This window comes from Triticum aestivum, chromosome 6D (assembly GCF_018294505.1).
Source record: "Triticum aestivum cultivar Chinese Spring chromosome 6D, IWGSC CS RefSeq v2.1, whole genome shotgun sequence".
Classification (NCBI taxonomy): domain Eukaryota; kingdom Viridiplantae; phylum Streptophyta; class Magnoliopsida; order Poales; family Poaceae; genus Triticum; species Triticum aestivum.
In genome coordinates this window covers 475,605,665-475,618,505 of record NC_057811.1, presented here as the reverse complement: position 1 = coordinate 475,618,505, position 12,841 = coordinate 475,605,665, and the positions used below count along the sequence as shown (strand labels likewise).

Sequence of the window (12,841 nt, the reverse complement as noted above, 5' to 3'; positions counted from 1 at the left end):
GTCACTCCGTATGACGGAGAGGTATCTCTGGGCCCACTCGGTAATGCATCATCATAATGAGCTCAATGTGAACAAGTGTTTGGTCACGGGATCATGCATTACGGTACGAGTAAAGTGACTTGCCGGTAACGAGATTGAACAAGGTATTGGGATACCGACGATCGACTCTCGGGCAAGTAACGTACCGATTGACAAAGGGAATTGTATACGGGATTGATTGAATCCTCGACATCGTGGTTCATCCGATGAGATCATCGTGGAACATGTGGGAGCCAACATGGGTATCCAGATCCCGCTGTTGGTTATTGACCGGAGAGTCGTCTCGGTCATGTCTGCATGTCTTCCGAACTCGTAGGGTCTACACACTCAAGGTTCGGTGACGCTAGGGTTGTAGATATACTAGTATGCGGTAACCCGAAAGTTGTTCGGAGTCCCGGATGAGATCCCGGACGTCACGAGGAGTTCCGGAATGGTCCGGAGGTGAAGAATTATATATAGGAAGTCCAGTTTCGGCCACCGGGAAAGTTTCGGGGGTCACCGGTATTGTACCGAGACCACCGGAAGGGTCCCGGGGGTCCACCGGGTGGGGCCACCTATCCCGGAGGGCCCCATGGGCTGAAGTGGGGAAGGGAACCAGCCCCTGGTGGGCTGGTGCGCCCCCCTTGGGCCTCCCCTGCGCCTAGTGTTGGAAACCCTAGGGGTGGGGGGGGGGCGCCCCACTTGACTTGGGGGGCAAGTCCCCCCTTTGGCCGCCGCCCTTCCTTGAGATGGGATCTCAGGGGGCCGGCGCCCCCTGGAACCCTATATAAAGAGGGGGAGGGAGGGCAGCCGCACCCAAGCCCCTGACGCCTCCCTCTCCCTCCCGTGACACCTCTCCCTCTCGCTGAGCTTGGCGAAGCCCTGCCGAGATCCCCGCTACTTCCACCACCACGCCGTCGTGCTGTTGGATCTCCATCAACCTCTCCTTCCCCCTTGCTGGATCAAGAAGGTGGAGACGTCTTCCCCAACCGTACGTGTGTTGAACGCGGAGGTGTCGTCCGTTCGGCGCTCGGTCATCGGTGATTTGGATCACGACGAGTACGACTCCACCAACCCCGTTCACTTGAACGCTTCCGCTCGCGATCTACAAGGGTATGTAGATGCACTCCTCTCTCTCGTTGCTAGATGACTCCATAGATTGATCTTGGTGATGCGTAGAAAATTTTTAATTTCTGCTACGATCCCCAACAGTATATTGGATATACATTATATTAATGTGTACTTTACTAGTACTCCTAGTAGCACCAGGGTATTAGATACCGGTTCGGTTGCTAAGTGTTGGTAACTCGAAATAAAAGGCAACGGAATAAACGGAGACTAGCTAAAGGTGAGATGACGATATGTGTTGGAAGTGTTTCCAAGGTTGATGTAATCAAACATCGTACGCTCCCTCTACCATCGGGATTGGTATTAAACCTAAATAATTGTTATTTGGTGTTTGCGTTGAGCATAGACATGATTGGATTATGTTTATCGCAATACGGTTATTCATTTAAGGAGAATAATGGTTACTCTGTTTGTGTGAATAATACCTTCAATGGTCTTGCACCTAAAATGAATGGTTTATTGAATCTCGATCGTAGTGATACACATGTTCATGCCAAAAGATATAAAATAGTAATTATAGTACCACATACTTGTGGCACTGCCATTTGAGTCATATTGGTATAAAACGCATGAAGAAGCTCCATGTTGATGGATCTTTGGACTCACTCATTTTTGAAAAGATTGAGACATGCGAACCATGTCTATTGGTAGATATGCATGAAGAAACTCCATACAGATGGATCGTTTGGACTCACTTGATTTTGAATCACTTGGGACATGCAAATCATACCACATGGGCAAGATGACTGAAAGGCCTCGTTTTCAGTAAGATGGAACAAGAAAGCAACTTGTTGGAAGTAATACATTTTGATGTGTGCAGTCCAATGAGTGCTGAGGCACGCAGTGGATATCGTTATGTTCTTACTTCACAGATGATTTGAGTAGATGCTGAGTATATTTACTTGATGAAACACAAGTCTGAATTATTGAAAGGTTCAAGTAATTTCAGAGTGAAGTTGAAGATTGTCGTGACAAGAGGATAAAATGTCTATGATATGATCATAGAGATGAATATCTGAGTTACGAGTTTGGCACACAATTAAGACATTGTGGAAATTGTTTCACGACTAATACCACCTGGAACACCATAGTGTGATGGTGTGTCCGAACATCATAACTGCACCCTATTGGATATGGTGCATACCATGATGTGTCTTATCGAATTACCACTATCGTTTATGGGTTAGGCATTAGAGACAACCGCATTCACTTTAAATAGGGCACCACGCAATTCCGTTGAGACGACACCGTATGAACTATGGTTTAGAGAAACCTAAGCTGTCGTTTCTTAAAAGTTTGGGGCTGCGATGCTTATGTGAAAAAGTTTCAGGCTGATAAGCTCGAACCCAAAGCGGATAAATGCATCTTCATAGAATACCCAAAACATTTGGGTATACCTCCTATTTCAGATCTGGAAGCAAAAGTGATTGTTTCTAGAAACGGATCCTTTCTCGAGGAAAAGTTTCTCTCGAAAGAATTGAGTGGGAGGATGGTGGAGACTTGATGAGGTTATTGAACCGTCACTTCAACTAGTGTGTAGCAGGGCACAGGAAGTTGTTCCTGTGGCACCTACACCAATTGAAGTGGAAGCTTATGAAAGTGATCATGAAACTTCGGATCAAGTCACTACCAAACCTCATAGGACGACAAGGATGCGTACTACTTCAGAGTGGTACGTAATCCTGTTTTGGAAGTCATGTTGCTAGACAACAATGAACCTACGAGCTATGGAGAAGCGATGGTGGGCCCGGATTCCGACGAATGGCTCGAGGCCATAAAATCCGAGAGAGGATCCATGTATAAAAACAAAGTATAGACTTTGGAAGAACTACTTGATGGTCATAAGGCTGTTGGGTGCAGATGGATTTTAAAAGGAAGACGGACAATGATGGTAAGTGTCACCATTAAGAAAGCTCGACTTGTCGTTAAGATGTTTTCCGACAAGTTCAAGGAGTTGACTGCGATGAGACTTTCTCACTCGTAGCGATGCTAAGAGTCTGTTGGAATTATATTAGCAGTTACTGCATTATTTATGAAATCTTGCAGATAGGATGTCAAAACATTGTTTCCTCGACGATTTTCTTGAGGAAAGGTTGTATGTGATACAACCAGAAGGTTTTGTCAATCCTGAAAGATGCTAACAAGTATGCAAAGCTCCAGCAATCCTTCTAAGGACTGGAGTAAGCATCTCGGAGTTGGAATGTATGCTTTGATGAGATGATCAAAGATTTTGGGTTTTACAAAGTTTATGAGAAACTTGTATTTCCAAAGAAGTGAGTGGGAGCACTATAGAATTTTTGATGAGTATATGTTGTTAACATATTGTTGATCAGAAATGATGTAGAATTTCTGGAAAGCATACAGGGTTATTTGAAAAGTGTTTTTCAATGGAAAACCTGGATTAAGCTACTTGAACATTGAGCATCAAGATCTATAAGGATAGATCAAAAACGCTTAATAGTACTTTCAAATGAATACATACCGTGACAAGATTTTGAAGGAGTTCAATATAGATCAGCAAAGAAGGAGTTCTTGGTTGTGTTACAAGGTGTGAGTATTGAGTAAGACTCAAGACCTGACCACGGCAGAAGAGAGAGAAAGGACGAAGGTCGTCCCCTATGCTTTAGACGTAGGCTCTATAGTATGCTATGCTGTGTACCGCACCTGAAGTGTGCCTTGCCATGAGTTAGTCAAGGGGTACAATAGTAATCCAGGAATGGATCACATGACAGCGGTCGAACTTATCCTTAGTAACTAGTGGACTAAGGAATTTTCTCGATTATGGAGGTGGTAAAAGAGTTCGTCGTAAAGGGTTACGTCGATGCAAACTTTGACACTAATCCGGATGACTCTGAGTAGTAAACCGGATTCGTATAGTAGAGCAGTTATTTGGAATAGCTCTAAGTAGCGCGTGGTAGCTGCATCTACAAGATGACATAGAGATTTGTAAAGCACACACGGATCTGAAAGGTTCAGACCCGTTGACTAATAACCTCTCTCACAAGCGAGATATGAACAAACCCCATGGGTGTTGGATTCATTACAATCACATAGTGATGTGAACTAGATTATTGACTCTAGTGTAAGTGGGAGACTGTTGGAAAATGCCCTAGAGGCAATAATAAAATGGTTATTATTGTATTTCCTTGTTCATGATAATTGTCTATTGTTCATACTATAATTGTATTAACTGGAAACCGTAATACATGTGTGAATACATAGACCACAATATGTCCCTAGTAAGCCTCTAGTTGACTAGCTCGTTGATCAATAGATGGTTATGGTTTCCTGACCATGGACATTGGATGTCATTGATAACGGGATCACATCATTAGGAGAATGATGTGATGGACAAGACCCAATCCTAAGCATAGCACAAGATCGTGTAGTTCGTTTGCTAAGAGCTTTTCTAATGTCAAGTATCATTTCCTTAGACCATGAGATTGTGCAACTCCCGGATACCTTAGGAATGCTTTGGGTGTACCAAACGTCACAACGTAACTGGGTGGCTATAAAGGTGCACTACAGGTATCTCCAAAAGTGTCTGTTGGGTTGGCACGAATCGAGACTGGGATTTGTCACTCCGTATGACGGAGAGGTATCTCTGGGCCCACTCGGTAATGCATCATCATAATGAGCTCAATGTGACTAATGAGTTAGCCACGGGATCATGCGTTACGGAACGAGTAAAGAGACTTGCCGGCAACGAGATTGAACGAGGTATTGGGATATCGACGATCGAATCTCGGGCAAGTAACATACCGATGGACAAAGGGAATTGTATACGGGATTGATTGAATCCCCGACATCGTGGTTCATCCGATGAGATCATCGTGGAACAAGTGGGAGCCAACATGGGTATCCAGATCCCGCAGTTGGTTATTGGCCGGAGAACGTCTCGGTCATGTCTGCATGGTTCCCGAACCCGTAGGGTCTACACACTTAAGGTTCGGTGACGCTAGAGTTGTTATGGGAAATAGTATGTGGTTACCAAAGGTTGTTCGGAGTCCCGGATGAGATCCCGGACATGACGAGGAGCTCCGGAATGGTCCGGAGGTGAAGATCGGTATATTGGACGAAGGGTATTGGAGTCCGGAATTGTTCCGGGGGTACCAGGCTATGGCCAGCATGTCCGAAAGGGGTTTCGGAGGCCCCGGCAAGCGTTGGGGGGCCTTATGGGCCAAAGGGAAGGGGCAAACCAGCCCACTAAGGGGCTGTGCGCCCCTCCCAACCCCTCTCCCGTAACCAGGAGAGGTGGGGGCGCCACCCCTAGGGCAGCCGCCCCTCCCGGCTTGGGGGGCATGTTTCCTAGGGGGTGGCGGCGCCCAAACCCATCTAGGGTTTCCCCTGGCCGCCGCCTCCTCCTCTAGATCCATCTAGAGAGGCCGGCCCCCTCTTCCCTTCCCCTATATATAGTGAGGGGGTGGGAGGGCAGCCACACCGTTTGCCTGGCACAGCCCTCTCCTCCTCCAACTCCTCCTCCTCCGTAGTGCTTAGCGAAGCTCTGCCGGAGAACCACGAGCTCCATCGCGCCACCACGCCGTCGTGCTGCTGGAGTTCTCCCTCAACTTCTCCTCTCCCCTTGCTGGATCAAGAAGGAGGAGACGTCCTTGGGCTGTACGTGTGTTGAACGCGGAGGCGCCGTCCGTTCGGCGCTAGATCGGATCTTCCGCGATTTGAATCGCCGCGAGTATGACTCCATCAACCGCGTTCTTGTAATGCTTCCGCCTAGCGATCTTCAAGGGTATGAAGATGCACTCCCTCTCTCTCGTTGCTAGCATCTCCTAGATTGATCTTGGTGACACGTAGGAAAATTTTGAATTATTACTACGTTCCCCAACAAAAAATTCAACGGCATATTATATTGTGGGTGCATAGGTGGTGCCGATGAAATAGGTAAAATTGGAGTAGGGTTTTCAGATATACCAACAGTACCACTAGATGATGGAGGCATATTTTTCTGAGCATTAGCACTAGCCACAAAAGAATTGTATGCCATCACATTACCCTTACTAACAAGACTTTCAATCACAGCCACTTGCTCTGGAGAAAAAACTTTACTCACAGTGATTACATCTTGTTCGTCGATGAGGGGAGGAAGATTGACGTTTCCAACCGGAGTGATGTTGCCTTGACGGTCCTTCTTGAAACTTGAAAGAAACGCTTCCAAACCTCCTCCTCGCGCTTCTTCTTGAGCGCCTCAAAAGCCTCTTCACGCTGCTTCTTGCACGCTTCGTAGGCTTGGCGATGTTCATCCGATAGTTCATCAAGACCGGGCTTAATGATGTTATCGGCGTCAACTTCTGAGGGCTCGGGGAGATTAGACATGGTTGGTGATGATTCTTGATCTTTCGTCCCCAGCGGAGTCGCCAAAAAGTGTGTTCGCACATGAACACGTCACCGTGTACCTCCAACGCCGAGGGTGATGCACCGCAGCTCACGTCGAAGGAGACCCGTCCGGAAGCGCGGTACGCAAGCAATCCGGCGGGCGCTTTTGAGCATCCGAAACCCCACGTGCCCGGGAGGGACCCCGTCTTGACGCGCGGCGGCTATGGGCTGCCCTAGGTCGGTTCGCCCGCCCCTAGAGCCTCGAGGATCGCTGCCCTTCAACGAAGAACGAACGAAGAACGAGAGAGAAAGAACAAGGGAGAGATGTAAAACTAGGGTAAAAAGTAAATTGATTGTTAGATTGTGTGTTGTTATTCAATCGGCCGTCACCTCTTACATATATATGAGGCGGCTGAACTTTCCGTACAAGAAAATGACTCAAATCCTGTCCAAAACATAAAAAAATAACCTAACTCGGACCACGAGTGCCGGAACTTCCGGTCAGCCCGGAACTTCCGGGCTAAAAGTACATCAAGTAGCCCTCTTGCACAGCTCATGCAGGTCGCATATGGCTTCGGATTGCGATGGTCCCAAAAGCAAAGTTGTAGATCTTGCAATGGAGAAAAATGCCTTAGTTGATCACTTTTTAATCCGAGGTCATCTTGATGTTGAAATAGGCCCCGCAAATCTGCAAATAATGTTAAAATTACAGTTTTTGGGGCGCACCGCGCGCAAAGTTTCTGTTTAGCCCGGAACCTCCCCGGAAGTTTTGCCCGGAACTTCCGGGGCAGACTTATGCAGCACATAGTTTTGGCTCTAAATTTTGCATACGAACTTCGATTTAGACGTTCTTTATATCAAAATCTATCGTTTCGACGAGACGAAGACAATCCGTGTAGAAACTTTTCCCATATGAGGCCATCTTGGGGGCGTAATCAGCCGAATAGTGTTCTGAGTACAAAATCTGAGTACTTCGAACACAACTTCGGCCTTAGAGATGAGACCGGATGACTATGGCCCAAATATCGAAGTTTTTCCTTTTGACGATATGGAACTTTCTCACTTTGAGCACTTCTCCATTTAAGGCCATCTTAATTAAGTTCTTGGCCGTGCCAAAATCTGATGTCAACAGGAGGATGTACCAAATGGGGGCGATCGCAATCGTTGGTATCAGCACTGTTACACTCTTCTCTCCCTCTTAATCATCAATCCGTTTCGAGTTCACGAAATGGCAATGGGACAGTCTTCACTGCTCTGAACTTGCCAACATTGTTCAAGTGTTCGTTCTCCAGCCTGCAATCCAGTCAACCCGAGTTATAACCAAAACGTTAAACCAAAAATAATGATTCCAGCTTTATACCAATCTTAAATACCTGTAGAAATTCCAATGTCCTCGTCGGATTATTTCCAAGGAGGCAAGGGAGAAATCTAGTAGGCGAGTCTCGTTCTTACTAACACGGATCTTCATCACACTTTCAGTCCATGCCAGCCGAAGCACTAGATTTAGCATCTGCATTTGCGAAAGGATTAGTGCTCCTGAAGCCTGTCTTTTCCGTGTTAATGCTGCACTATAAATCAGTTGAACAAAGTAAAATACCATAGAAATGTAGTAGGTGAACTTGTTCTTCAGGATGAGACCGTCCCGGAGCCATAGGTTCTTAGATTTGGGAGTGAAAAAGCCCCAATCCTTGACAAAGTCCCAGTAGAGCTGGTAAATGGTGGCGCCTGAGGATGAGATGAGGACCAGCCACACCCAGAATGGCGTCGGCGTTGCACTGTACTTGAACCTGACGGCAGCCGCGACCATCGCCGACACGTACTTCCCGGCATTGGCGAGCTGATTTATGTCATGTTCCTCAAAGTACCTTCTTAAACACTGTAAAAGATGTCCACAAAGTTTAGTTTGAAACTGATTCTGACAACTTGTAATCTTACGATTGTTCGTGTATCGATTATTTATACCTGCATAGCTCTCCAGTAGTAGGGGAGAAAAGAGATGGCATAGGCCAGGTGTTTGTATTGCTGGCTGTTAGTACAAGTCTCATATGGGTTAGCCCTAAAGCTTCCTGCCATGAAGTAACACGCTGCAAACTCCATGTGCCTTAACAATGGGATCTGGAACATATAAAAGTTAAACTTGAAGATCTTGCATTTTAAGGCCCCTAGGCTGCAGTATAATCATGTGATTATGATCATTACCTGGCTAGTTAACTGATCAGCCATGAAAAAATCGGCCATCAGAACCTGGATCACAAGGCAGGTTTAGCATCAGATATACAGATTCAGAACGTAACAGTTTGTGAATCAGTAACTGTAGAGGCCTCCTTATTACCTTGTAGAATGGCGAGAATATGATGTTGCGCATAATGCGCATGAAGCAGTAACGCGTCGACCGATAGAACACGTTGAACGGACAGAATAGAAGCCCAGCTGACAACTGAAACAGTAGATTCAGTATTTTGAGAACCGACATCAAGCAGAGTTATCATAAATTGTTCCACATATATGGTTTGTGTTTCTTACCACTATGAGGCCCCCGGGCACGGCATTGGCGTAGGACGCACCAGCGTTCCTGAGGAAGAGGTTGATGACCAGCGCGGTGACCACGGTGCACATGATGGAGGCGGACATGAGGAAGGCGTCCCGGTGCGTGAGAGCGGTGTTGGGGGCGAAGTCGAATATGAAGTTCTGGTTGATCCTGGTGCTCTTCCACATGAACAGGTTGCACCCGTAGAGGAAGCAGTGCAGGCTGATGAGCGCAAACATACTGCATAGGAGCAAAGGAACTAATGAACTCATGCATCCTATGTTCAGAACCTTACAATTTGAAAGTCTTTAGTCGTGGTATAAAAGTAAAGTAAAATGATGAACTCATGCTAAGAACAGAGCTCGTATGTATGGTAAGAACCTTGGTCTGAGATGTTACCTGAAGACATGGTAAACTATTTCCATGTAGGCCGTGTTTCCGGCGGAGGCGAAAATGCCGGAAACATGGGCCAAGATGGCGTATATGATGAACAAACTCACAAATGTGCCCGTAAACAACCCTGAAAAAGACCCGCAAAGTTAGAATTCTGAATTTTGAAAACACATGGTAGAATTGTGATGTCTGAATTCTACTTGCGTGCCTACCTACAAGGAAGGTGATCATGTGGGTGTTCTTGGGCCGCTGTGGGTTGAGGTACTTCATGGCCACCATCCTGTCGTTGCCCGCGAAGTTCTTCAGGAAGAGTGACTCCACCTCGTCCGACAGCTGAAGCACCTGCTCAGAGTTTCATGGCATGTAAACACATGTTCATTCTGTTCGTGTGTCTTATAGGTCTGAAACTCTTGTAAGAATCTTGTAAGATGATGATACCTTGTTGGAGGTGCTGAACGACGATCTCTTCGACTTCTGCGAGAAAAGGTCCGTCGCCCGCTGCTGCTCCGACACCTGAGAGAGCATTTTGAGTCAGTTGCCGACTGCAAACTACACATCAGTTTTGTTACAAGTTTTTTTTCTCAGAGCTGCGCTAGTCTCTGTCGCTACTACTGCAGTACTATTGATGCAAATTACTGTAGTCTATATCTGCAGCTGCCCATTCAGTAGAACCACACAGATCATTAGTTCTGCTATTTGATTATAGTTGATAGTATTCTTTTTCCAGATTAAGAGTTGATACTACTACATCCCTCCGTTTCTTTTTAGTCCGCATATAAGGTTTGCTCAAAGTCAAGCTTTGTAGAGTTTGACTAACTTTATATTAAAAAATATAAACATTCACAATATGAAATCAATATTATCATATGCACCATGAAACGTATTTTCATACTATATAGTTTTAGTATTATAGATGTTCATATTTTTTTATATAAATTTGGTCAAACTTTGTGTAGTCTGACTTTGATCAAATCTTATATGCGGAGTAAAAAGAAACGGATGGAGTACTACCATAAAAGAAGTGTTGATTAAGTACACTCTTTCTCTTTATTCTGTCTATTGTTTAGGAGTCTAGGCTGTTATTTTCCAAAGTATACATATTCAGTAAATCACTATTGCTAGCATCAGTTCAGCTATGCATGTCAATTCTATTGCTAGCATTTTTTTTCAGAGCTAGGCTAATGCAAATTGCAGTAGTATGTCAATTCAGTAAATCACTAGGACGACCCTAAAAGAAGTTTCAATAATTAAATACCACAACGTCCTTAATTATGTTGTTTAAAAGACTCTACACTGTTCCTGTCCATCCATTTTGCATTTATATATGCTGCTAGCTAGTGGACAGCAGTATGTTAATTATGACGTACGTACCTTGACGAATTTCTTAAGAATTTTGGTGAACGCCTTTACATTCAGAGAACTGCACCCATCCATCCATCCATGCAACGGAAACACAACAAATCCGTCAGCCCCACCACCCCAAGGATGTCACAATTCTCACGTCGAAAGCAAAGGCGATGGCGGCCGGAGTGTGCACCTGAACTTCTTGAGCAGCTCGAGGCCGCGGTAGAGAGCCATGAAGGCGTCGCGGATGTTCTTCTCGGCGTGCTGCACCTTCTTCCGGTGGACGAAGGCGGCGGCCCCGTCCTTGCGCAGCACGTTCACCAGCTCCTCCCACACCTTGAGCGCCGCCCGCCCCGGGTTGCTCGCCGGGATGTCGATGCGCACCGTCGACGGCAGCTGCAGCCTCCCGCCCCTGCCGCTGCCCTCCTTCTTCCCGGGCAGCCCCACGAAGCTGACGCCGTTGCGCTCTAGCGCCGCCATCACCTCGTCGGCCACCGCTGCGCCCTCCGTCATCTGTGCCTGCTGAAGCTCCACGCTCCCATCTGCACCGTGCCATGCGTGTCAGTCTCAGAGCCTCCGATTGATCTGGTGGTCACGTGGCAATGCCATATTGCCATGCACACGCGCATAAAGGATGATAGTGGGGTTCATGTGCTGGGACGTGACGTGGGTTGGTTGGGTGTCGTACGTCGAGTCGTCGACACAAACGGATGTGCCTGCGCGCGCACCGCTATGGAGTATGGAGACCTACCTGACATGGACTGCGGCGTGGCGAGGCCCGAGAGGAGGTAGCGGCCAGAGTTGCTGAGCGCCGGCGAGGGCGGCGCCACCGCCCGCATGGAGCGGCTGCGGCCCAGGAGCGAGCCCCGGGCGTGGCGGGTGGCAGCGTGATCGTCCAGGATGCGCTTGACGTCGGCGAGGATGCGGAGCTGGTCGATGAGCGCCTCGCCGCGGCCCAGCAGCTCCGCCTCCTGCGCCGCGTAGAAGGTGTTCACCTTCTCCAGCTCCTCGTCCGCCTTCTCCAGAAACTCCCGCTCCTGCACGCATCAAACACGTCAGTACATGAGTAATGAGTAATGCTACACGCACAAACAAGTTACAAGGTTTTACAAAGAGGGTTAATTTGATTGGTCAATAAGTGAGGAGGCAGCCTGCACTGCATGTAATTGCAGGTTTGTGATTGGTTAGTAGATAGAAAAATTTCTAGTCAGCGTGTAACTGCATGCATCAGCTTACATGCTTGTCCGTGGATCGCACGAACTCGCCGGAATCCCCGCTCTCCTCGTCCTCCTGCACGCCAAAATGCGAAGACATCAGTACCGTGCACGCACGTAGCCAGATCACCTCCTATTGCCTGACAAGCGCACGCACGCACGCACCGAGGTGGCCTGCACCCTGGGCGCGAACCGGGCGGCGAGGGCGCGGACGGGGTCGAGCATGGAGAAGCCACCGCCATAGCCGACGCTCTCGACGCCGGCGGCGGTCTCCGGCGAGGAGTCTCCTGCGCTGCTGTCGTCGGCGTCGCGCCTTGCTACCTTGATCTTCTTGATGAGCTTCTTGAGGCCCTTGTAGTCGACGAAGGCGGGCTTCCACTCCGGGATGATGCTGGCGTCGTACTCCCTAGAGAACTTCACCATGTCCTCCGCCTATATACCACCACTCCAGCACTCCACGAAGATCGGGCCAGGGTCGGGGATTGAAGCGGGTTGCTTCTTGTCCCAGCCGATCGGTCGAGCTTATATAGACCGAGGGACACACGACCGGAGAAGCTACAACGGATACTCTTTCTTTCCCTTCTCCCCTTTTCCCGCCGCACTCACGAATGAGGGATCCATCGCTAGTGCTGCGAAAAAGGAAGGAGATGCTGAAAAAAAGTATTAGGTCGGACGAATTAAAAGGTGGAACTAATCGTAAAGGAGTGCCGAAAAAGTCGACGAAATTCATAGTGGACACAATGCAGTACACGATATGTGGTTTAGTTTGTGTATAATTGTGTAGTCTGTAAAAGCAACTCTAATGGGGCGACCCATTTCGTCCGTCCATGTCTGTTTGGGTTTGCGCGGACAAAAACGACGGCCCAACGCAGAGACCCATTTTAATTTT

The 12,841-nt window shown here is 47.6% G+C and overlaps 1 protein-coding gene across 1 annotated transcript; it reads right to left on the bottom strand.

The window, feature by feature from the left end:
* Positions 1–6,831: 6,831 nt before the first annotated feature.
* LOC123146068 (phosphate transporter PHO1-2) lies at positions 6,832–12,634 on the bottom strand. The gene is made up of 15 exons (XM_044565645.1): positions 12,106–12,634; positions 11,975–12,028; positions 11,490–11,775; positions 10,932–11,280; positions 10,766–10,814; positions 9,833–9,907; positions 9,607–9,736; positions 9,401–9,521; positions 8,998–9,241; positions 8,807–8,911; positions 8,674–8,718; positions 8,437–8,589; positions 8,072–8,350; positions 7,848–7,984; positions 6,832–7,767 (listed from the first exon to the last, which is right to left on the bottom strand). The coding sequence occupies exons 1-15, from the start codon at positions 12,373–12,375 to the stop codon at positions 7,680–7,682; spliced, it is 2,385 nt and encodes a 794-aa protein (XP_044421580.1). The 5' UTR covers positions 12,376–12,634; the 3' UTR covers positions 6,832–7,679.
* Positions 12,635–12,841: the final 207 nt, after the last annotated feature.